This window comes from Brachycentrus maculatus, unplaced genomic scaffold (assembly GCF_059751285.1).
Source record: "Brachycentrus maculatus isolate JH-2025_06_01 unplaced genomic scaffold, ASM5975128v1 h1tg000306l, whole genome shotgun sequence".
NCBI classification, from domain to species: Eukaryota; Metazoa; Arthropoda; class Insecta; order Trichoptera; family Brachycentridae; genus Brachycentrus; species Brachycentrus maculatus.
The window spans coordinates 773,858-799,532 of NW_028281056.1; the positions used below are offsets into that span (position 1 = coordinate 773,858).

The 25,675-nt window shown below is 31.4% G+C and overlaps 1 protein-coding gene across 1 annotated transcript in view; it reads left to right on the forward strand.

Annotated features, from left to right (window-relative positions):
- The first annotated feature begins 3,185 nt into the window (after nucleotides 1-3,185).
- Nucleotides 3,186-25,675, forward strand: part of pip (heparan sulfate 2-O-sulfotransferase pipe) — a 183,844-nt gene continuing 161,354 nt past the window's right edge. Inside the window, exon 1 of the mRNA XM_088267864.1 lies at nucleotides 3,186-3,691. Coding sequence (XP_088123990.1) covers nucleotides 3,642-3,691 — 50 coding nt within the window. The 5' untranslated portion in view covers nucleotides 3,186-3,641. The remainder of the gene's footprint in view (nucleotides 3,692-25,675) is intronic.

Below are 25,675 nucleotides of genomic sequence, written 5' to 3' on the forward strand. Positions count from 1 at the left end.
CTGAGGCGAATACTGGGTATAAAGTGGTATGACTTCGTCAGGAATGACGATGTGAGGAGAAGAACTCAACAGCCCCTCATACTGGAAGTCCCGAAGAGAAGAAGGTGGACATGATTGGGACATGTCCTTAGAATGCCACCTGAGGGCATCAACCCCTCATGTCTCTTCTTCCAACCCCGAGGATTCCGGCGCCCCGGAAGGCTGCTGACGACCATTCACCGACTATACTCAGCGGAACTTCGAGACGCCGGACTGAGCTGGGAGGAAGCCAAGGAGATGGCGCGTGACAGAGTGACTTGGAGACGACTCGTGTTGGCCATATGCTCCACCTAGGGAGTGAACATGGAAAGAAGAAGAAGAAGCAAAAAGAGTGAATTTCGTCATCGTTTATTTACCGTTTGTGTATTTAATCCTCAGGTATCGTGCTTGCTCTACCGCTGAAATATTTATTACACATTCTAGTTATACTTCCTCCCGAGAAATATCACCGATTCTAACATTACTTTACAATGTATAATACTTAATTTAAATAGAGTAGGAACTGGAAGTAGGAAGTGGCGTCGCGGGTTCGATTCCTGCTAATTACTAAATAAATTCAAGCGAGATTTATTTTAAATTGATCTTGGTGTTTATTATGTATTTTTCACATTTGCCTTCCCTATCCTTACTATCTTACCTGCACAAGCATCTAAATTAGACGCTTTGCGGGTTATTCCTTTTAAAAAATAAAAAAAAATAAAAAATTAAAGAACCTTTTTTTTCAAAACAAGTTCCTATATTAAAGGTAAAAAATCATCCAGATGGAAATCAATCGCGAATAATAATAAATTTGAATAGCGCCATTTTCGTAAAATACATTATACAAGTATAAATTTAATTTGGCTTTTGAAAATTCATTTACATGAATTTGGCATTTTTCTACCAATTTTTATTCCGAAATAATATCAGAAATTTAACGTAACAGAAAAAAATTGTCATTTTTTTTCTTCTAAAATAAATTAAATGAGATTATTCAAACTTAATTTAAACTCCGTTATTTTATTAAGCTGAGAAGTAAACATAATACGATTTTAAATATAAAAATGATGTTTCATTTGGATTAAAGTACTTTGATATATTGACGTATGTAAGAATATTAAAAAAAAACATTATGTAGGTAATTGGAAATAGGAGCAGAGGAAGATCGAAGGAAACTTAACGTGATCAAATATGTCAATTACTTGGTGGCGTGGTCAGGTCAGGAGTTGGAATAAATGACGGATTTGTATGAGGAGATTCATTTGCCAGGTGTGGCATTCTATTTTCTCTGTATGCTCCTTCAAAGAGATGGCGTTGTTGTTAGTTGGTTAGATAGTTAGTGCACATCAGTAAAGAAGGTGAAAGATGATGACCGTTAATTATTTACATATTTTATTAATATATGTGAAAGTAACTACAGTGTGGAACATGTTAACATATTCCTTATCGTATTATAGTCTTATTGTTTATACTTAACACGTGTCTTTATCAATATACATGGGTTATGTAACATAATATTAAAAACGTAAAAATGCAATATCAAATACATATTCAATAAACGTATCAGCAGTATTAAGGCCCATCATACGTTAAATCGCAACTTAATGTTCTTTAAACCCAAGTAACATTTGACGTGATTGATTTTTTCTACTTCTTAAAATACCGTTTTTTTAATTAAAAATAAGCCTTCCTTCGAAATATATATATGATTTTGAAAAGGGTAATTGGACGGTTAGGAATTTAAATACATATATATATATATATATATATATATATATATATATATATATATATATATATATATATATATATATATATATATATATATATATATATATATATATATAAATATATATATATAATAAATAAAAAACCCTTATCCGCACCCCAATGGTGCATAAGGCACTGCGTCATATAAACGCAGTGTTATCTTGATCGTTTACACATGAAGGAAAGGTGATCAGCCCTCCGCTTCAGGTACCAGTCCAGGGTAATATTGAATAAATATGACAGTGAAAGAATCACTTATATTTATTTTACCCCCCTTGGGAATCAAACCCGGGACCTACAGAACGGTAGCCGAGCGTACTGACCATTACACTACGGAGGCGGACAATATATATATATATATATATATATATATATATATATATATATATATATATATATATATATATATATATATATATATATATATATATATATATATATATATATATATGTGTGTTTGTGTGTGTATTCTAAAAAAATGTGAAAAAAAAACCCAATAGATATTCTAAAAAACCGGGCGTGAAGTGACAATCAGCTGTCAGCGCAGTCGGACGCTTAATGAATTCTATTGTGTATCAAGTGAAAAAAACAAGTGTTTTATTTATATTTTTCATTATCAAATTAAACATCTTATTTGCTTTACAACATTTTGAGTATGTCCAGATATTCTAAATTCTTTTCATCTCACCAATAGATGTCTCTAGTGAAGTTCTAGTGATTCAAGAACAATGTTTCAAAATTCGTTCATATTTATAGAACTTCCAAGAATTTGAGTAGTGTGGTTGTTAATAATGGGTAGAATTGGTGAATGTTACACGTGTGTGAAGTGATCAGTGCCCAGACTTCGATATTCTTCTTCATCTTTGATGAGATGTCAAAAAATAATATCTTATTTGCTCTTCATATTCTTTCTTTTCCTTTAAACCAGACTGAGCCGCAGTGTATAGTGCATCGTGTGCAGCGCATTCGTCTACTGTTCATTACGGTAGACACGCATGGACGCCCGCTTACCCATCGTCTGGAAGAAGGTTGCAAAAACTAAGAAAATATAAAAAAATAAACCAATTAGTAAAAAGATATAAAGTGTAAACACTTGAAAATTTTGGTCAATTTAAAAAAAGCTTTCCTTTTTGTTGGCACACATTGTAAAAATTTAAGGTGACATCCGCCGAACGCGGCTTTGAGAAAGCTCGGCCACTTAAACAAAAGTGACGATCTGATGTGCGGGTGTTTTTTGAACAGGTTTGTGTGGGTCGGTTCCTTTTGATGTGCTCCTACTCCAATTTCCCACCATTTCTCCCGCGGTATTGGAGCATTCTCTTTGACTCGTGCAATGGCGGAACGGAAGGCTGTTGATCAGTAGCGCACAAACGTTCATAGGGAGAGGTTGTGTTAGCGGTTCGCGGTGCAAACACTCGCGAATATTGTAAACACACGCGTTTGACAGCTACGATATTAAACTACAACATATGTATTTAATTCACAAAAAATACTAAAATTATTAAATACATATTTAAAAACTACGAAATAAAATGATATTATTTTAATTGAATAAAAAATAACACATTATTATCTGTGAAAAATATACACTTTATTAAGTAAAATAAACTTTATTTTATCAATTATTTTCATACATGTACATCCAAAGCTTTTCAAAAAAATATTGTTTAAATATAAGTGTTTTTAAGTGAGTTTAAAGTTGATGAAAAGTGAGCTTTTTAGCGGGATTTTTCTCAAATTTACTGACTATTTTATGTGTTTTATGTGAAAAGTTTCGGTAATTCACTTGTCGAATATTGATAGTGGTCAGTTGATAAAAAAAGAAAACTCGAAAAAAAAAGTTTAGTAAAAAAATGACAATGGATTCATTCTTTCGCCAGAGAAGGCTTTCGGTGCCAAAACGGTAAGCTTTCAAAATTACGTTTTTTTAAGAATATTTTTAAACATTTTCTTATGCTTTAAAATATTAAATATTTGTAGTGGGATTTCTTTATTCATGTCATCTTTAGAAATCAGTAACATCAAATATATATGATGTATTTTATATAAAATAAATAGGTAAATGCTGACTACTTCAGAATAAGTATTCAATATACGTAGTGTAAATAGACAGCTTATACTTCGTTCATAATTTTTATTAATTTTTATTGATACCATTTTTTACTGTTGCAAACATTTTAACCCTTATCTCCTGATTTGTGACGTAGAATTGGAACACCCAAAAATGATATAAATATTTTAAAAAAATATACTTCTTATACATATATCAAAAGATTTATTTTTTGACCTTTCTTGGTGGAACTGCATTTAATGGAAAAAATACTGCTTTATATGTTTTATCATCATAAAGACTAATAATAAATAATAATAAAACCCTTATCCGCACCCCAATGGTGCATAGGGCACTGCGTCATATAAACGCAGTGTTATCTTGATCGCTTACACATGAAGGAAAGGTGATCAGCCCCCCGCTTCAGGTACCAGTCCAGGGTAATATTGAATAAATATGACAGTGAAAAAATCACTATTATTTATTTTACCTCCCTTGGGAATCGAACCCGGGATCTCCAGAATGGTAGCCGAGCGTGCTGACCATTACACTACGGAGGTGGACGTCATAAAGACTGGTCAAATAAAATCGATTTGAAAAATAACTGTTTAGTTGTTATTTTATAAGAATATATCTTAACTTTGTAAAATTAATTTCACGGCACAAACTTTAATAAAGTGTTTTTTAAACATACCACAATGGTTTGTGCTTTTTGCAAAAAAACCTCAGTAATATATGACACAATGTCTGTACGACCATAAATATTAAAGATTTATTTTGTAACAGTTTACAGTGGGAAAATATAGTTTTCCTACATAATTATCTAGTCAAAGTATCATGGCACATTTATGTAGTTCTTTACGGGATGTGAATTTATTGTTATATTGCGTAATTTTCTATTGACTTCACACGTTATAACATATGTACGTATCTACATACTCCAACAGAACGTTTTATAACTAGCGAGTATCGTGGATAAGGTACTTTAACTGCAAAGTAACAATAATAGATACGTTAGTTCAAACTTGATACGGATGATCAAATTAAATAATGACTCTTTTAAAATTATGTGGTAGTAAGATTCAAACACTTAAAGCTTATATGTTTCATGCTTATATGTGCACAAATTTGGTTGAATACATATATAACGCATTTCTAGCTCTTAACATATTTAAATGCCACCTAATCAATGCCTGCATTGCTGCTGTTCTCTTATAAGGCTGTGAAACATGGCGCCTCACAAGGGCCCAGAGCAGCCGTGTACTTAGCTTTGAGAATAGGTGTCTGCGAAGAATTTTAGGCGTGCGGTTTAGGTGCAGCAAATCTTGGTCACAACTGTCGTCAAGAAAAGTCGATTCAGATGGCTTGGCCAAGTACTCCTCCCGAGAGCCTTGATCAAGCTTGCATCTTTTACAAGGCATCAGGTTCGCACCTCCCAGGACGACCACTGCTGACAATTCATCGGCAGTTCTCGTCAGAATTTCGGGACGCGGATCTGACTTGGGAGGATGCAAAGGAGCTGCTAGCCAACAGAGAATCTTGGAGACAGTTTGCGGACTCCATATGCTCTACAAAAGGTGGTTTAAATGAAATAAAAATGGTTTGATTAACGATCAAGTGTACAAATTTGGTAAAGTATTGTATATTTCTAGATTCGAATTTATTTGACGATTGAAAATTTGAGTTGGAAAGAAATATAGTATAATATGAACCAAGAAAATGGAAAAAATACATTACACAAATTTGGTTGCGTATATTACAAATATTCGTCAAGTGTATACGTGCATTTTGCTTCCCTATTTTTTTTAAACAAAAGTTTTTGTTTTATAATGATTTTTTTAACCCATTCCAAGAAATCTTATAAAAGATTTAAAAAATACCATTGGATGATGAGATAAAAGGTTTAACGATACAATTCATTTCCGGTCTAATATTATCTCCATTTTGTTCACATGCAGTTGTTTTTTTGCAACATATGAACAGTTAATATAACGTGTTTAAACAAATGAAGAAGCATAATGAAACCAGTTTTTTCATCGCTGCTTTCACTATTTTAAGTGTGAATCAAACGTTATTTATTACGGCTACTAGTACTACCGTCGTCGTTTCTCTTAGGGGGTTGGCTGAGAGGATGGAATGCCATAAATACAGCAATTCATCGAATGAACTAATTAATTAACCATTACGCCGCTTCCCCACAGGAGTCGGCAGAGAGAATCACTCTGTCTTTGCAAACATTCTTCGCCTCTTCCACATTCATGCATCATCTCATGCATACCCGACGATTATTACGACTCCTGACCCGGCCGCTTTAAAGTATTTGACATACTTGATTGTGCCAAGTTTTCCTCGGTCTTCGCCTCATAAATTTGTTCAACCGTTCTTTCTTCACTCAAACGTTTCACATGTCCAAACCATCTCAACAGACCTTTCTTAATTTTATCGATAATGCTTGTCTCAGCCTTGCATTCTTTCCTTATTTCAGCATTCGAACATCTATCAAACATTGTTTTGCCACCATATATACAAAGGAAATATTTGACGAATTGCAACTTATGATAGCCGAATGCTAAAACAATTCTTTTATACCTGAATGTACGAAAAACGAAAGGAATGATTAAAATCAAATATGTTTTACTGTAAGAAGATGTAAATATATTATATGATATTAAATTAAGTATAAATATCAGTTTTTATACTAAATGTACTAAATAGATTTATATTATCCACTGACACTTCGTGATGGAATTGCATTTTAATATATTATTAGATTAAAACCAATATTTTTAGCTTTTCCAGTCTGATGATGTCGGTAACGACGAAACCCGGTCGCTGGTCAAATAAAAATAAAGTGGAAAAGCTAAAAATATTGGTTTTAATATAATAATATATTAAATGTACTAAAGACAAGCTAAATAAAAAAATGCATTCTATGATTCCCTCTTACATAACACAGCAAAGCACAAATCGCTCTCTCCTGACAAGAACGTCATAAATAAAAAATCGTCAATTTTCAGTTGTGCGTGTTTTCGGAATGCCCAGAAAATGTACTATATCCTAGCAAAAGAGGCATATTTTTAACTTAATATTTACCCGATACAGGGCAGAAACTGTTGCTTTTGCATTTTGAAGAAAAGGTATTGTTAAAATATGGTAAATATTTTTCAAATGGAGAAAAAACCTTGAGGTTTTACCTAAAAAGATCTATTGCACAGTAAAAAGTTCAATAGGTGGCTTGATATATATTTTTAATACATTGTGTTATATTTTTAATACATTGGTTATATTTTTAAACTTTAAAAACGTTCTCCTGAAAAATCAAGTTTTTTTTATTTATGACGTTCTTGAACGGAGTGAGCGATATTTCACAATTTACTCACTTTATGGAAATGTACTTTGAACTGCAGGATCCAAAATACAGAAACACGTCAAACAAGACCTACTCTTTTTGTTAATACAAACTCTTTTTAATAAATAAGTTTTATTAAATAAAGTTGTACAATCTGCTTCCATTAACCTCGAAAGCCATAAAAAATAAATAAAGTATAAAAAAGCTATTCATAAATGGATAATGGAGGTGGGCAAATATGAATTAGATTGCATTATTTGGCCATGTTGTATTTTATTGAATGTCATAAACAATTTCTTTCATATGGTTTTATCAATAAATTTTATTAAATGTGCCCTCGCGAAAACTCAGGCACATTATTGTTGTTTGTATTTGTAATTATATGATGAAATATAAATAAATAAATATACCATTTGACAATTTTGCATCAGAGAAATTTGTTATATTATATTGTACTTTAAAAAAAAGTCTGGTAAATATATTCTGTATATACCAGACATTGAATTCCTTATGTTTTAAATACTCCAAAGTCTTTTTCTGCAATGTTTTTTTATCTGTTACAAATAAAGGTCAAGTCATGAATAATTTAGAAAATTTAGAAATACATAAAAATTTTAATTCAGATAAAACAATAATTAATAATATACTGTTTCAAAATATGTCAGCATTATTATCAATGTTTCCTTTTACAAAAAATGTTGTTCCTTAACCCCCCTACCTAAATTTATTAACCTATATATACACCTAAATATATTTTTATTCGTTAGTTTTAATTTGTACCAGAAGATGAAAACAATTGTCGTTTTCGAAACAAGTCGCAAATAAAAATAAAACTTAATTCAGTGGATTATTCAAGTGTTTAATTTAATTAAAATAATCATGTCATTCCACAAAGTTAATGCCGAATCAATAAATATTTTTATCAATGCATAAGATATTGAATTACAGCTTTTACCATATTTAAATAGGGGTGAATTTATAGCTAAGCGAGAAAACCCGTAAAGATGAAAGGGAAAAACGAATCCCATATAAGAACGAGACAAAGCGTTGATTTATTTGTTATAGCGAAGCAAGACCATGTTACAAAGGGAGACGATGTACTAAATTTGAACCTAGGATAGTTTTACATATAATATAGAGCCTGCGTTAAAGCCTGAATACACAATAATATTATCTTTTGAAAGAATCGTACAGTGCTATTGTCGAGTTTAACGTGTAAAGATAGTCGGATTGCATTTCCCGTAGATTTAAGATAGTAAACTTGACTTAACTTATGTGACAGCATACAATGGAGTCCTGGTACCAATATTAAAACTTAAAAAAGTGTTTTGAATTATTGCCAAACTGGCAACAATGTTTTACGAACTGTCAATTTTACAGTTGACATTTGATTTGTAGTCAGTACGTTTTGCCATTTCACCATGAATAGATCAAATGACCATTATGTGCGCCGTAGGTTCGGTGAATGGCCCGAAAATAATATTCAGCCTGATTGTCGTTTTCAACCCAAAATTTTGTTCACTGATTAGGCGCATTTTTGGTCAAGTGGCTATGTCAATAAGCAGAATTGCCGAGTTTGTAGTAGAGAAAACCCAGAAGCTTTTATCGAGACCCCCTTACATTTATTAAAAGTCAGTGTTTGGTGTGCTTTATAGGCAGGTGGAATTATTGGTCCATATTTATTTAAAGATGATATCAGCCAAAATGTTACGGTCAATGGAGGGCCACAAAACCATGATTATTGACTTCTTCGGGCCTCTAAAAAACACCCTATATACTTATGTTTAACTAACTAACTAACTAACTAACCATCACGCCGCTTCCCCGCAGGGGTAGGCAGAGAAAATCAAACGCCACACCACTCTGTCTTTGCAAGCATTCTTTGCCTCTTCTACATTCATGCATCTCCTCATACATACCCGACGATTATTACGACTCCTGACCCGGCCGCTTTCAAGTATTTGACATACCTGATTGTGCCAAGTTTTCCTCGGTCGTCCTCTGCTTCTTTTTCCAACTACATTTGCCTCATAAATTTGTTTAACCGTTCTTTCTTCACTCATACGCTCCACATGTCCAAACCATCTCAACACACCTTTCTTAATTTGATCGATAATGCTTATCTCAGCCTTACATTCTTTCCTTATTTCATCATTCGAACATCTATTAAACATCGTTTTGCCACACATTCGTCTGAGCGATCGCATTTCGACTGCATTCAGTCTACTTTCATCCTTCTTTTGCCAACTCCATGCTTCGCTTCCATACTTATGTTTATATATATATATATATATATATATATATATATATATATATATATATATATATATATATATATATATATATATATATATATATATATATATATATATATATATATATATATATATATATATATACACATATACTTATTATTATTTTTAGAAAATTGAGATGATTACCAGCTTCATCGTATAAAATAACATACTATTGAAACAGATAGTAAAAGAGTAAAGCGAATCTCTCTTGGTACGTGTGGAATTCTAAATAGGTACATCATTTTTATATTATTATGTATATACTATCATTTGGTGCCGGGAATTTCATTCGTATATAATAGTTGGAATTAAATGTAATAAGGTTTTCGTTTCTGCGATTACATTCAATGAATCCTTTGATCAGCTCGCTTTGTGGGGTATTTCAATAATTATTATGATCCATCCATCAATATCCCAAATTGGAAGACGTGGATCCAATTACGTTTGTAATAGATTTCACAACAAAAGACCGCTTAATTAAATTTGGTTATGACGGTTAGCATCTGGTGCACGATGAGTTTGTAAAGTCTTTATTAAGATTTTTTGAAACCGGTTTGATCATCTTATTTGAGAAATAATAGTGTATACTTTATCTGAATTTCAGCATTTCAGCATTTATTTTTAGTTTTTATTTCAGTTTTAATTGGTAAATACCACTGTGTCTTAAAATTCATTGAGACACGTGTTTTAATGCATTCCTCGTGATTAGTATTTTTTTTATCATTTATATTTATTATTTTTATTTAAAATTAAAATTATTGTTTATCAATGATTATGGGGAGTAAAATGCTGTACAGATTTTTTTTGTTTTAGATTATTTGATATTTTTGTTAATTTTTTTTTAATTATAAATTTCAATTGAACACCGTTTGTGAAGTCTTTTATTTTCAAAAAATTTTGCTAAAATTGTTTGAAATTGATGCGGATTTTTTTTACATGTACAAAGTAAACTACGTTAATTTATCAATGATACTTTGTTCTTTTATTGTTTTTATTTTTTAATTGAAGAAAAATGTTACGAAAAACCAAGATGGCGAAGTTATAATAGTTTTGATAAGGACTTGATAACTTAATATGCCGTTTCTTTGTTTTTTTTCAAAAACAACTCGTGTATTTGATATTTAATATTTTAAAATTTTAACTATTATTTTTTTAACTTGCAATAATAGACAGGCCAAAAACCAAAATATCCAAATTCTTCTACATCTACATTGAGCTGTCGAGAATAAAGTTAACTAATGTTTTTTCAATTTTTTTTCTATCTCGTTGATATTTTGAGAAGTGGGTAAAAACTAGCCCGGTAGCCAGAACAGCGTCAACAGTTACATTAATTACATTCAAATTCGTAAACAATTTTTAACAATAAATCAATTTCACGCGAGATTATTTCTATTGTTTAACAAATAATTATGACCCGAGAATGAACATAATCTGTAGGATTAGTTTTCCGGCTTGTAACTGTTTTTTGAACTGTTTTCACGCGTTTGAATTGATAATTAATCCCTTGGAAGGTAATTATTTACACAGATTACTATCAGTTCAAGTAGATAAAACTAAATGTGCCTATTTTACTGTTAAATATATAATTTAATTCGTTATGTTAACGCAACTGATTTAAAATTCCGCCCAAATTGGAGCCGAAAAAATTACGAAATTTCTTCAATGTGTGAAAATAATTATCATCAAATAAGCTAGTTCCGTATATTATATTTCCACATAAAAGATACTGCAATTGTCCGTATAATATTGGATTTACAACATAGAAATCTCATGCTTAGTTAGTTCCAATAAATATCTGGATAACCGTTATACAATAATACTAATAATCATTTTAACTAAATAACTAACTAACCATCACGCCGCTTCCCCGCAGGGGTAGGCAGAGAGAATAGAGCGCCACACCACTCTGTCCTTGCGAACATTCTTCGCCTCTTCCACGTTCATGCATCTCCTCATACATACCCGCCGATTATTACGACTCCTAACCTGACCACTTTCAAGTATTTGGCATACCTGATCGTGCCATGTTTTTCTCGGTCTTCCTCTGCTTCTTTTCCCGCTAACATTCGCCTCATAAATTTGTTTTACCGTTCTTTCCTCACTCATTCGTTCTACATGTCGAAACCATCTCAACACACCTTTATTAATTTGGTCGATAATGCTTATCTCAGCTTTGCATTCCTTCCTTATTTCACTATTCGCACATCTATCATACATCGTTTTGTCGCACATTCTTCTGAGAGATCGCATTTTGACTGCATTCTGTCTACTTTGATGGCGACCGGGGCTGGCGACCTATGAAGGCTGGTTTAAGTGATCACTTTACACACGTGTAACATTCACCAATTCCACCCATTATTGACAACCACACTACTTAAATTCTTGGAAGTTCTATATAAATGAACCAATTTTCTTCAATGAAGACATTATTCTTGAATCACTTGAACTTCACTAGAGACATCTATTGGTGAGATGAAAAGAGCCTTTTTTTTGAGCAGAAACTCTTTTATTACATAGTATGTGAGGTCCGAATCCTGGATTATAATCACACACATGAGAAACGCCAAAAAATATCATTTTCATTTTTATTATTTAAGCTTATTATTTGGCCAGATGATTTATAATTTTTCTCCCATATTCTTCTTCATCTTTGATGAGATGCCAAAAAAATAATATGAAAATATTCCTGTAATTGGAGATAATCAACATATATTTACAACAAAATGTTGTTAATATGTATTTTGTCAAATATTGACACCAGTTATTTTTAATAAAAAAAAAATAACTGGTGTCGTCCTGTCCTTTCTCTTCCAATTTCTAACCAATTATTGCGAATTGCATTAATAAAAAAAACTGCAGCTTGCTTTTACAAAATTGATGTTTTGGTGCCATATCCGGTCAGGATGTTGGAGAGCATTAGACGACCTTCACTTTGTGAACAGCTATGAAGACCGGATGGACTCTATTGAAACTATTTGAACCACTCGTAGATTGTGATCTTACCTTTTCTACATAGGTAAGATAAAAAAAGTAAAATTTGCTAAAACAAAGTGTTAAAAATGTGAAATCTGCAAAAATTATATAAAATCTGTAAAGAAGAAAAGTTTAAAATGTAATATTTACAAGAGTAATGTAAAATCTGCAAAACGAAGTGTCAAAAATGCAAAATCTGCAAAAGTAATGTAAAATCTGCAGAAAGAAGTGTTAAAAATGCAAAATCTGCTAAAGTAATGTAAAATCTGCAAAACAAAGTGTTAATAATGCAAAATCTGCAAAAGTTATGTAAAATCTGCAAAACAAAGTGTTAAAAATACAAAATCTGCAAAAGTAATGTAAACTCTGCAAAACAAAGTGTTAAAAATGCAAAATCTGCAAAACAAAATGTAACAAGTGCAAAATCTGCAAAAGTAATGTAAAATCTGCAAAACGAAGTGTTTGAAATGCAAAATCTGCAAAAGTGGAAAAGACAAAGTTGGCAAAGACAGAGTGGTCTGCCGTTCTAATCTCTCTGCCTACCTCTGCGAAGAAGCGGCGTGATGTCTAGTGAGATACATAGTTGAGAATGGATTACCAAGACGTCATGAAATAATAAAATTAAAAATATTATTTTAATATTCGACTTGTCTGAAAAGGAAAACATATGAATCATTTATACTACCATTGACTACATATGTATGTATAAGAGATCATGGTTCCTTCAAAACGAAATGTAAAAAAGCTCAAATGCAAACAGCGATCCATGGAAAGATCCATCCTTTAGATAAGCCTAAGAGACAGAATAAGAAATGAGGAAATTAGGAACTGAACCACAATAATGGATCATGGATCAATAATCATTGATCGCGTAACAATACTGAAGTGGAAATAAGCAGGTCATATAACAAGATAAGACTCCACAAGATGTAATACTAACATTTCAAGATGAAGACTTTGGGAGAACAAGAGAGGCGTCAGAAGACCTCAAAAAAGATGGTCTGACGACAAAGCTGCTGTGGGCGGTAAAAAATGGCTCCGAGCAGCAACTGACGGAAAGAAATGGAAGAGGTCTTTATCCAGCAGTGGAAGACAGAATGCTAAAGATGAAAAACGCGAAGATTAATTTAATTCTTCTTCTTCTTTCCATGTTCGCTCCCTAGGTGGAGCATATGGCCAGCACGAGACGTCTCCAATCTCCTTGGCTTCCTCCCAGATCAGTCCGGCATCTCGAAGTTCCGCTGAGTATAGTCTGATTGATTAATTTAACACTGCTCTATAATTTTATGTTCATCAGCATAATGTCATATTATTCCTTATTTATGATACTATTCAATCATAATATTTTAAAATGTACATCTTCTTTTTGTGTAATACCATATTATTAAAGATAAGATATTTGAAATATAAAAACATGAATTGAAAAATATTACACTTGATCGCCACTAGGGTATTCTTCATCATCAAATGACAGCCGTATCCGGATTATAATTTTTAATTTCTACCTTGCCTTATAGAAGAGACCCTAATTTACTTAATAAAAACAAAAAGGTTCTATGTAATTTCTCGGTTCGTTTTCACCGGCGAAACTTAACGATTTAAGGGGCGATTTTGTACAGTTATGCTTATGAAGAAATTTAATCTTTTGAGTTATATCTGGTCGAGTAAACAGCAGTGAGAACCATTAAGTTTACCTTTATGGTGAAGATAATCTCTTTATGGGCGTTGGACCTTAGCGAGACTAGTTTTTTAATAATCTTTGAGGGAAATATATGTATACCTTGAATGACCTGTTTATGATTTTGGGCGTTGGACCTGATTGTAATTTTTTTCTTTAAAAACAAATTATCTAAATACAGTATTTATGTTTTTTTTCGTTAGTTTTTATGATATTTAAGAAAAAAATATCCAAATAACAAAACAAGTTAAAAATGAAAGTCCAAATAAAGATTTCCTTTTCACAAAAACTATTAAGTATATTTAGTTAAAAAGTTATTGAAAATCAAAATTGGATGATTAATTTTGCGCCACCCTGAATCTGTTTGTATACTGCAGCTGTCTAATTCACAAACGACAAATATGATTGACAAAGGACGCCATTTGCAAAAATTATAACATCATAGTGTGATTAATTTTGTGCCACCCTGTACGAACGTCTAGAACGTAGAACGTCTTATGACGTTCCGTTTCTAAATTCAATCATAGATGCCTGTTATGAACTCATTATCGCAACGTCATAAGATGGATCATAAATGTATGATTTCCAAAATTTGAGTGGCGTGGTTGTCAATGATGGGTATATTGGTAAATGTTACATGTGTGTAAAGTGATCACTTAACCAGCCTATGACAGGTTGTAAGCCCTGTTAATCCCAGACTCCTATATTCTTCTTCATCTATGTTGAGGTGTCAAAAACTGGGAAGGAAGAAAAGTGTTAATTTATAACACTCCTTATCTTCATCGCTCACTTTGTGTAATACCGCTTTTATTTGAATTTTTATTTATTTTATTATTAGTATTTTTATTTATACGTTATACCACCTAGATTATTTAACAAATAACTATTTACTCCGCTTAAGTTTTTGGATCAGTGAGGTTTGGAATGGACTTCTAGTTTAAAAACCAGTGCTCTTTTCCATTTTTAGTGTTTACAACACCGTGCTTAAATACCGAATCAAAATTTCATCTAAAATTCTTTAATTACTCTTTTTTTTTACTACCACACCTCATTATTTGAAATTGTGAAATAATAACAAAGAGACTGTAAGTTAAATACCCTTCAATTAAATTCGAATACAATAAAATTATTAAATTTAAAAATATAATTTTATAAATTAAGAATATTTTAAGTGATAGTGTTTTTTTATTTGTGAAAGGGAATCAATGATTAAGTACTTGCTTTTTTTAAATAATGTTTTACCTGACGAATAGTTGAATTAAATTACATTAATTGTTTTAATGTTTCCCTAAATTTTATCGTCAAAACTGTGTCCATTTTTTTTAAAATACCCATCATTAATTAAAAAACGTACTAATGACGTATAAGCATATGTAATTTATTGATTAAAGAAATTATATATCACTGTGAAAGTAGATACATACTAAACATTATTACAGTTTATTTTACCACTTATTACACAAAAAGCTTAACCAAAATTAAAATTACTGGATATTAAATAAAGCTGAATATTAACTTAAGTTTGCATTTAAAAAAAAATACAATTAAAAATACATTTTTTTGCATTTTTGATATCTCAACATGGATGAAGATGTGGTCTGGGTATTTACAGGGTTTATGAGCTGTCATAGGCTCGTTAAGTCATCACTTTACACACCTGCAACATTCACTCATGATTTACAACCACACTTCAATAAAAAACGGTATTTTTTATTAAAAAAAGTCAAAGCAAAAATAAATAAAAAAAAAAAACAAAAATTAAATTACGTAAAATTTTACCTGAATTTAAAGGAAAATATGAGTATTGTAATTTATCGTATATTGTCTTAAGTGAAAAAGTTCCAAAGTGGAAAAAAGCCAGATTTATGAACAAATATTTGGACACACTCAAAGCGTTTTAGCAAAGAGTTATGACATGTTCAAAAAAGTTTTTAAACTTGTGCTTATTTTTTATGAATGATGCCATTTGTACGTTTTAATTTTTTTTTATTGAAAAATACACTAGAGGAAAGGTTCGTGAATTGCAGTGATCTAGAAAGAAATAAGAAGGTACGTTTTATTTAGCAACTTTGTTCACGAATCAGATAGAGTATGCATTCTTTCATAAATGTACCATTTACGAAATAGTGATGATGACGGTCACGATAGAATAGATGACATGGCTGCAATCCATCATACGAAAAACTTAACCAAAATCTATTTAAGATATTAAATACCATATTGCAAAATCCATATATACAATTAACAATTTGTACACATATCAATATGTTCCAAGAATTCTAAATTTTTATAACAATTTATTTTCTAATATGTACCTACATACATTTCAATCTATGTACATATATTTCCTTACTGTAATCACCTTTAAAAGAAATGTTGGAACCTTTTTGAACCTTTTGGAAAAACCTTTTTGGTAAGGGAATGTAATTAATTATGAGTATTTTAATGTTTTAGAATTTAATAAACCCTGACGATGACAAGGTTCTTGTCGAAACAGGTAGGTTAAAGTGTACTAATAATAAAAAAAATTGTCTTCTGTCCGCCTCCGTATTGTAATGGTCAGCACGCTCGGCTACCGTTCTGGAGGTCCCGGGTTCGATTCCCAGGGGGGATAAAATAAATATAAGTAATTTTTTCACTGTAATATTTATTCAATATTACCATGAACTGGTACCTGAAGCGGAGGGCTGATCACCTTTCCTTCATGTGTAAAACGATCATGATAACACTGCGTTTATAAGACACAGTGCCCTATGCACCATTGGGGTGCGGATAAGGGTTTTAATTTAATTTAATAATAAAAAAGTGGTTAAAGCAAAGTTGTTTAATTTTATAAAGTTTAAATTAAATAAATAAAATAAATTATTTATTTCAAATATTATTACTCCAACTGTTAAAGCATTAATATTAAAAATACCATTAACTACGCGAGCAGACAATGGAAGGTATTGTTGAAATGGTCTATTGGATCATGCACAATTAACCCAGTTACATTACTATCGACATTTTCGTGTTTTGGGATTGATTTAAGTAGATAAGAGATAACTGTGTTTTGCTTTGTTTGTGTGTCAGTGTTTCAGCCGAATTATTGAAAATAAACTTTTATATCACCCAAATTTTGTACGTGATTAAATTTAACGACGTTATGGCGATGAAAATTTACGAGGTGGATAAATCTTACATATAAACTAAACTGAATAGTCGTACATGCGTAATATTCAAGTAATGAGATAAACTAAACATGGTTTTGATGTAGTAACGTGTTTTCTTTCGGTATTTTACGTTTCAATTACCGGTTTTGCTTCTTTTGAGTTTGTCCGGTCTGGTCCGCCTTCGTAGTGTTATGGTCAGCGCGCTCGGCTACCGTTCTGGAGGTCCCGTGTTCGATTCCCAGGGGGACTCAAATAAATAAAAGTGATGTTTTCACTGTAATATTTATTCAATATTACCCTGGACTTGAACCTGAAGCGGAGGATTGATCACCTTTCCTTCACGTGTAAAACGGTCGAGATAACACTGCGTTTATATGACGCAGTGCCTTATGCACCATCGGGGTGCGGATAAGGGTTTTACTGCTTTTACTTGTCCGCTTTACACTTTAGTATTATAAAGATAATCGGTCGTATTGAAATTCTAACTAAGGTAACATCATGCCGCTTGTAGGCTAAGTAAGATAATAAAAGGTTATACCAGTCTGTCTTTTGCAAAAAAAATCTCCTTTTTCACATTCATATATCTGCCGTTTTTCCGACTCCTGGCTCGACCACTTTTAAATATGTATTAAGTTTTTCTTGGTCTTTGTCTGCTTCTATTATCAACTACACCTGCTCATAATTTTGTTTTACTACTTACTGTTTCTTTCTCCACTTAATCGATTCAAATGCCCAAACCATCTCAACGCATCTTTCTTAATTTAATTGAAAATGATTATCTCAGCCTCGCATTATTTGCTCAGGAGTCGGAATAATTGGCGGGTATGTAAAAGGAGGTGCATGGATGAAGAAGAGGCGAAGATTGTTTAAATATACAAAGTATTACAGCATTATATACACATTGTAAATAATACAATAATTAAACTAGCTATGTACACAAATTATTCTTCAAAGACGAAGTTTTGGAATTGTTTGTATGTAAAATACTATAAAACATTTAAAAAATGTAGTGGCGTACAATAATTATCATAAATACCTGCGTTATCAAAGTAATAATTTTAATTGCGAATAAATTACACGTTACATAGTAAATAATTTAAAATGAGATGCGTAATTGTTGGGTTTCATACTAAAACGGAGTGATTACAATCAGACAGGAGAGGAGACTGGAGATTACACAGAAGGGAGATCAGTGGGCAGATCATAGGATAGTCGCTTGTCTTCTGGGTCGGTTGAAGGTGTCAGTGGTCGTCAAACTTTTTATCGTCAGGGACCGTTTGATAATTTTACAGCGGCCGCTGAGGGCGGACGATGATTGCTTATATTTCAGATTCTTTACAACATTTTGAGTATATCCAAATACTTTCACAAATCTGGATAATCTCCACTGAGGAGTTTTTTTTTTACATTGTTTTTGACATCTCAACAAAGATGAAGAATAATTGCTTAAAGAAAAGCTTACGACCGTCATAGGCTTGGTTAAGTGATCATACACATCATCGTACACATACAAATTACAATAATATTCACTCACTGAGTTTTCCCGTGCCGAGGGCACATTTTACAATACTCGTAAAATGAATATAAAGTGATTTCTAATTTAAGCTCACTAGAATACTTAATGAATGAGAACCCTGAGCTGTTTTTTTTTTGCAAAGACACGATTCCATATATTTAAAGTTTTTTGAAAATTTCTTTAGTAAGCTTATATTACACTTAAAACAAACTATTTTTATGACAAGGTTCTTGTCGAAACCGGTAGGTTTATGTGTACTAATAAAAAAAAGTGGTTGAAACAAAGTTGTTGAATTTTTTTAAGTTTATTTTTCATACTTAATTTGCATCATATTTGTATATTTACATCTTCTTATAGTAAACAAAACATTTATTTTAAGATTCTTTCAGGATCTTTTCATTCTTCGTATACTCATTATCATATGGGTATTATGGAAATAATGACATTTGAAGTGTGTTGTTACGTCCAATTTTTTCAGTTGTTTTGTTTTGGTTGCTGTCAGTATTTTTTAAAATTTTTACTTGGGTATTTTTGAGTTTTTAAAGTCTTAATATTTTTTAAGCAGGGTCTTAGTTGGTCGGGTACCATTTGTTACCATCGGGTACCGTTTGTTATTATGCGGACCAAAGGTTGGGGTCCACTGGGATAAGTAATATAATTATAGCGAACTTGAACTGTGTTTACACTGTATTGCTTCTTTAATAATGGACTTTCTTGCATAACCAACATCAATTATCGACACGATGGTTTGTTCGTAGCATTCATTCAAACGGTCCAACAGATCTGGATGATGCGTTCGAATTAATTAGAATAAAAATGTTCTGTTATTTCTTACACTTAAACGAGATTAACAGTGAATATCAGACTGGAAAATGAATATATTTCCTGCTCATTAACCACCCATTGCTGATTAATAGCGGGAATGAGAGGTCGTTTAAAAATATTTCCATAAATTCATTATTGAAAATTTTAAAGTTAAAACTTATGTTAGAAATACCTATTTATTCATTTTAAGAAACTCTTTGAAATAAAAATGTTTTTTTTTAATAAAAAGAACAAGTATCTACTTTTTTTTACTTTTATTTGATTTGAACAGTGACTGGGTTTCGTCGATATCGACATCATCAGACCGGTGGGAAGCTAAAAAATATATGTGTTATAACAGAACAAGGCATGGATTGAAGAATGTTGAAGCAGACGAATTCTTTATAGGACGATATATATATATATATATATATATATATATATATATATATATATATATATATATATATATATATATATATATATATATATATATATATATATATATATATATATATATATATATATATATATATATATATACATATATATATATATATATATATATATATATATATATATATATATATATATATATATATATATATATATATATATATATATATATAAATATAACTTACTAACCATAGAATGCCACGCCAATCTGTCATTGCAAACAATTTTCGCCTCTTCCACGTTCATTCATCTCCTCATCCGAACCATTATTTATTGTTACAAGATTTTACTTTTTTTTAATAATTGAATTGGCCGTGAGTTGGCTTAGCAGAGAAAATTACTCCTACGTACAGAAATCTACCGATTGGGGACTTCTATTACCGGCTGGATCATTTCCAGCAGGAAATTACGAAGAAAAAAGTGAGAACGCTCTCAGCGAGTATTCCTGTTATATCCGAAATATACCAGTCATCAATATTAAGGAACCTACCCACCTGTATGATTTTTAATAATCATTTTTCTTAAAAAAAAACGAGAATAATGATGAGATTTCAACTGGATTTACCATTCTTTGGATGTAATTGAGTCTCAATTTCGACATATTATATTTTGATTTCCAGTGTTTTAAAAAAACGACATATTTATTAACATTAATTGTTTCTTGTCCAACTCCGTAGCACAGTGGTCAGCGCGTTTGGCTACCGTGCTGGAGGTCCCGGGTTCGATTCCCAGGAGGGTCAAAATAAATATGGCCGATTTTCACTCTCATATTTATTTAATATCACCCTGGACTGGTGCAAGAAGCGCAGGGCTGATCACCTTGCCTTCATGCAATTTACGATCAAGATAACACTGCGTCGCTACGATGCAGTGCCCTATGCACCGTTGGGTGCGGATAAGGGTTAGAATTGTTTCGGCAGTTACTTTGTAGTATCATCTATCCGATTTTAATTAAAGTTTTAGATATAAGTATCTAAAATAAAGTAAATATTACTATTTAATAAACTTAATTATAATTATTCATATATCCACGTAATTATTCAAACTACGGATGATATATCAGTATTTTAGCTGTTTCAATATGAGATGAAATGTTTATCGTTTTTATGTGAAGAAAGCTGGAAGTGTGAACCACAATTGAACACCCCCATATTGCATTAATATATTGAAAGGTGCCCCACCGCATGCCCAGATCTGATACAGAAGCATCTAGGCCCTATGACAGATCTGCTCTTGCAAAGCATTTTTTTTTAAAACCACGTTGCGAAATTTATTGAAAATGTGAAACAATATGAAATATATCTAAATGTGTAACAATATTGCATTAATATTTTAAACTTATTGATATGTGATATTAGTGAATTCCATTCACATGCTAGTTTTTGATTCATCGATTGGGAAGTGAAACTGAAGACAGCCAAATGCCAGGTAGTAACCCCTGGGATGCTCAGACTTCCATTTACTTCGTATGCCTATTTAAAAAAAACGGATGCTCCATCTCAAGTCGAAACATTAATATAATTATATACTTTTTTATTTTATTATTAGATTAAAACCAATAATTTAGCTTTCCCACTTTTTTTATTTGACCAGCGACCGGGTTTCGTCGTTACCGACATCATCAGACTGGTGAGAGGCTATACAAATTGTTATGTTTTATATAAAAGAAGGCAGGAGTTGATAACCTTTTATATATAACATAACAATTTGTATAGCCTCTCACCAGTCTGATGATGTCGGTAACGACGAAACCCGGTCGCTGGTCAAATAAAAAAAAGTGGAAAAGCTAAAAATATTGGTTTTAATCTAATAATAAATTAAAAATGCAATTCCATCACGAAGTGTCAGTGGATAATATAAATCTATAATTATATACTTTAATTGAATCCTATTCAAATTTTCAATACGAGTACATAAAACATCAACTTAAAATTTGGTAGTGTCATAAGTCTACATAATCGGAAGGCATGTATGACTAGATGTATGGATGCGGTGGAAGATAAGTGTGTATGTCAGGACAGACGAGTGTGGTGTTCCATCCTCTCTACTTATTCCTGTAGTGAAACGGCGTGAGGATAGTAGCATATATATACTAGTTAAAAATGAAATTGTATTACTACCCCATAGTAAAAATAAGAGTTAGCACAACGATTCGCACTTGGTAGCTTATTGCGTTTTTTTTCTTCTCTATTTTAAAACGAGATTTCCAATATATGGAATCAGGTGCATCTGTGGTTTACCTATCTAAAACAGTTGACCACAGATGTATTTTGACGAATGATCATTGGAATGCTCAAATCGACAAAAAACAGTGCCTATATCTACTTATAATCAGTTATAACGTAACACCTCAGATAGATAAATACAAAAAAAATGTTCGTAATTTTCTTACGCAGTGAAGTACTTGAAAATTTTCAAAGCCTCGCTACCAATTCGATACGGCGATTTCGACACGAACCCAACTAAAATTACTATTAAAAATAAAATGCACACATTAATCATAAGTTCGCCTCAACACAAACTTAAAACATTCTTCTAAAGTTCCACCGTTCTTCTGTCGTCATGGCGTTGAATGTCAATGCTGTACCGTACTAATTTATCCTTTATTTACGCTACTGATCTTGCCGTGAAATTGCCGAAACATTTATTCAAACAGCATGCCGTATCTTTCATAAGGGCCTTAGCGCACAGCAAACTAAAATCGTACGACATTTTAGTCGTAAGACAACTAGCAATCTTGTTGGATTTGTCTACCATATATGCATTGTACATAATAAAACAGTGATAATAGACGCTGAATGGAGTCTTAAATACCGACAATAAACACAATTATTAAAGTTTTTTTTTCCACAGCCATTATTTAAAAAAAAATTCAAGTACCTAATGAAGAAATCATTTAAAAATATTTTTTTTAAATAAAAAATATTAAATATTTTAATCTAAAAAAAAATATTTTAGATTTCACATTGATTTTAGAAAAACGAAATGCATCAACAATAAAATTTAATATTTGGAAATCAAATAACTTAATAACTTATCTGCGGATATCAAAACAATATTAATCAAAATATTTTAAAAATTAAATGTCTGTAGTACATGAAAAACAAAAATAAAAAAAAACACTCAGAGTAGGGTATGTCAAACTGGTAGACAAAAATCCGTCCGTTATAATAAAATAACAAATATTTACAACATTTGAATGTGTCCAAATACTTTGTTACTAATTGTTAAATGTTACACGTGTGTAAAGTGATCACTTAAACCAGCTATGATGGTTGTAAGCCCTTCTTATATATATTCTTCTTATATTCTTCTTCATCTTTGTTGAGATGTCAAAAAACAAATATGTATTAAAATTGTCTGAGCACAGAGAAATTCATTTAGTATTTAAAACTAAATATATAATTTTGATGGAATTTATTGACGACAAGATTTGTCGGATGACAAAAATCATGAGTGCGCGATGGGTCTTAATCTGAAAATCGTGCATCAAAAACCCTGAGAACTCGGCATTGCAGTGATAATAAGAAATTTGTATTATTTTGTATTTATTTTCTTTACACTACGCTCAGAAAATACGGAGCATTAGTGTAACACGCCTCATTAAACTGCATCATCGGAATTTTTAAACTTTTTATACCCCCACTCGATGCTAACGGAGAATTTTTGTGTAATAAATTTGATGTAATGGGGCAAAATGAATCACCTGTTATTTACAGGTTACAATGTAAAAAGCCATATTATTGCGTTATAAATTTCAACGACCTACGATTCATTAAATTAAACAATAAAACTGTTTTTTGGCTTCTCAACATGGATAATCTTCTTCTTCCTGGTTCCATCCCAACTTGTAGTCGTTGTAGGCTGTTGGGTTCAGCTCTCCTCGTCTTTGGGTTGTAGGTCCTTCTAGCATGGACAACGTCACCAGGGCCATGCCAATATCAGACCATTTCCTTGGACAAACTTGTTTCTTCTGCTTCATTTGGCTTGCCCCTGGACTTCCGCAAGCTGTTCCTGACACATTTCCTGTCTCTGGATGACCAAGAGAAAAATTATAATACAGACAGGGTAGTGCATCTAAGCGTTTGTTTTTCCTTGAAGCTTTGGATTATTTGACTATAATGTTTTTACAGTACAAAACACGTGTCACAATAGATTTAATGTAATATTGGTATTTACCAAGTTAATTCTTATTTATTAGAAATGGATTGATATTAATTACCAGTCTCAGATAAAAAGTCACCGCTTACTCTAATACTGAAGTGGGTGGGTACTGAAAAGTGCAAAAAACGAATCGTGCAGTAATAATCTGTAATTGACTCATATTAAACCATAATTAATAGAATATTAAAATGTATTATCTTTTGCTATTCTATTACTCTTGTTAATAATTATAATGCCAGCCTCAAGGGTAAGTAAATTTAAATAATATTGGCTTCTCGTTCAACGGCTCAATACTTTTAGCATTAAATTACTGGAGAGCGAATTTGACCGCAAGTAATAACATTATCTATTGGTTTCGGTGGTTCAATTTCACGAGTATACTCGTATATCTGTAAGTGTGAACGCCACTTACTGAAACTAATCTAATTTTCAGTCCTGCAGCGTATTACGAACATCTTAATACTGTGAACGTCCACAAAGAAAGGTCTTATATATTTTTTTATTGTTTTGTGATTAAAATATTTAAAAATAATAAAGAAGAATATGTAAATAGAACTTTATAGAAAGACGCATAAAGTGGTTTAGTGGGTTTCCGCAAAAATTGTTTGTTTATATGAAAAATGTATATATAAAGCACGATGTAATGAAATAAAAAAATATTTTATTATTTTTTTAGGTGTTTATTTTTGTAAAATGTGTAAATGAAAAAATAATATTATGTACGTGAAAAGAACTCTACCTGCAAGTCATAAGGTGGCTTGGTATGTATATGTAATATTTATAAATATAATACAATAAATTTAAAAAATACATTTAAATATGTTTTTTTGAACAGTTTATCGTCATATTAAAAACATTTTAATGCTGTGAACATCTTCAAAGAAAGCTCCTATTTTATCATTTTATTATTTTGTTTATCTATTATGTTTAAATATATGAAAAATAAAAATAAAACGCAGTATTGAAATAAACCTCCACCGACAAACCACATAAGTTGGCTTGGTGAGCGCCAGCAAAAAATGTATACGTAGGTTTACATGTATGTATGTAATAATGCTATAAAAATATGAACCATCGAAAAATGACCTAAATACCAGTAAACGACATCTCTTTTCGATTTTCTCATTAGGAATATTGACAATGGGATTTCGATGCCAATTTTGATGCGAATTATAATTCGGTCAATAAGCATGAAAATTGTAATACATTACTAGAGCAAGGATTCTGGTTCATAATCGATTCATATCGGTTACAGATTTTAGGTAAAATATGTACATAAAAATACGAACAAATTACTGAAAGTTAAAATCAAACCAAAAAAATTATTTTCACAGTTGAATATTTTTGAAATATTATCAAAATGAAAAAAAAAATGGAACAACACCCAGAATTTTCTTCTTCATCTATGTTCAAATTGTCAAAAATATAAAAATTGCTCCTAAGTGCAG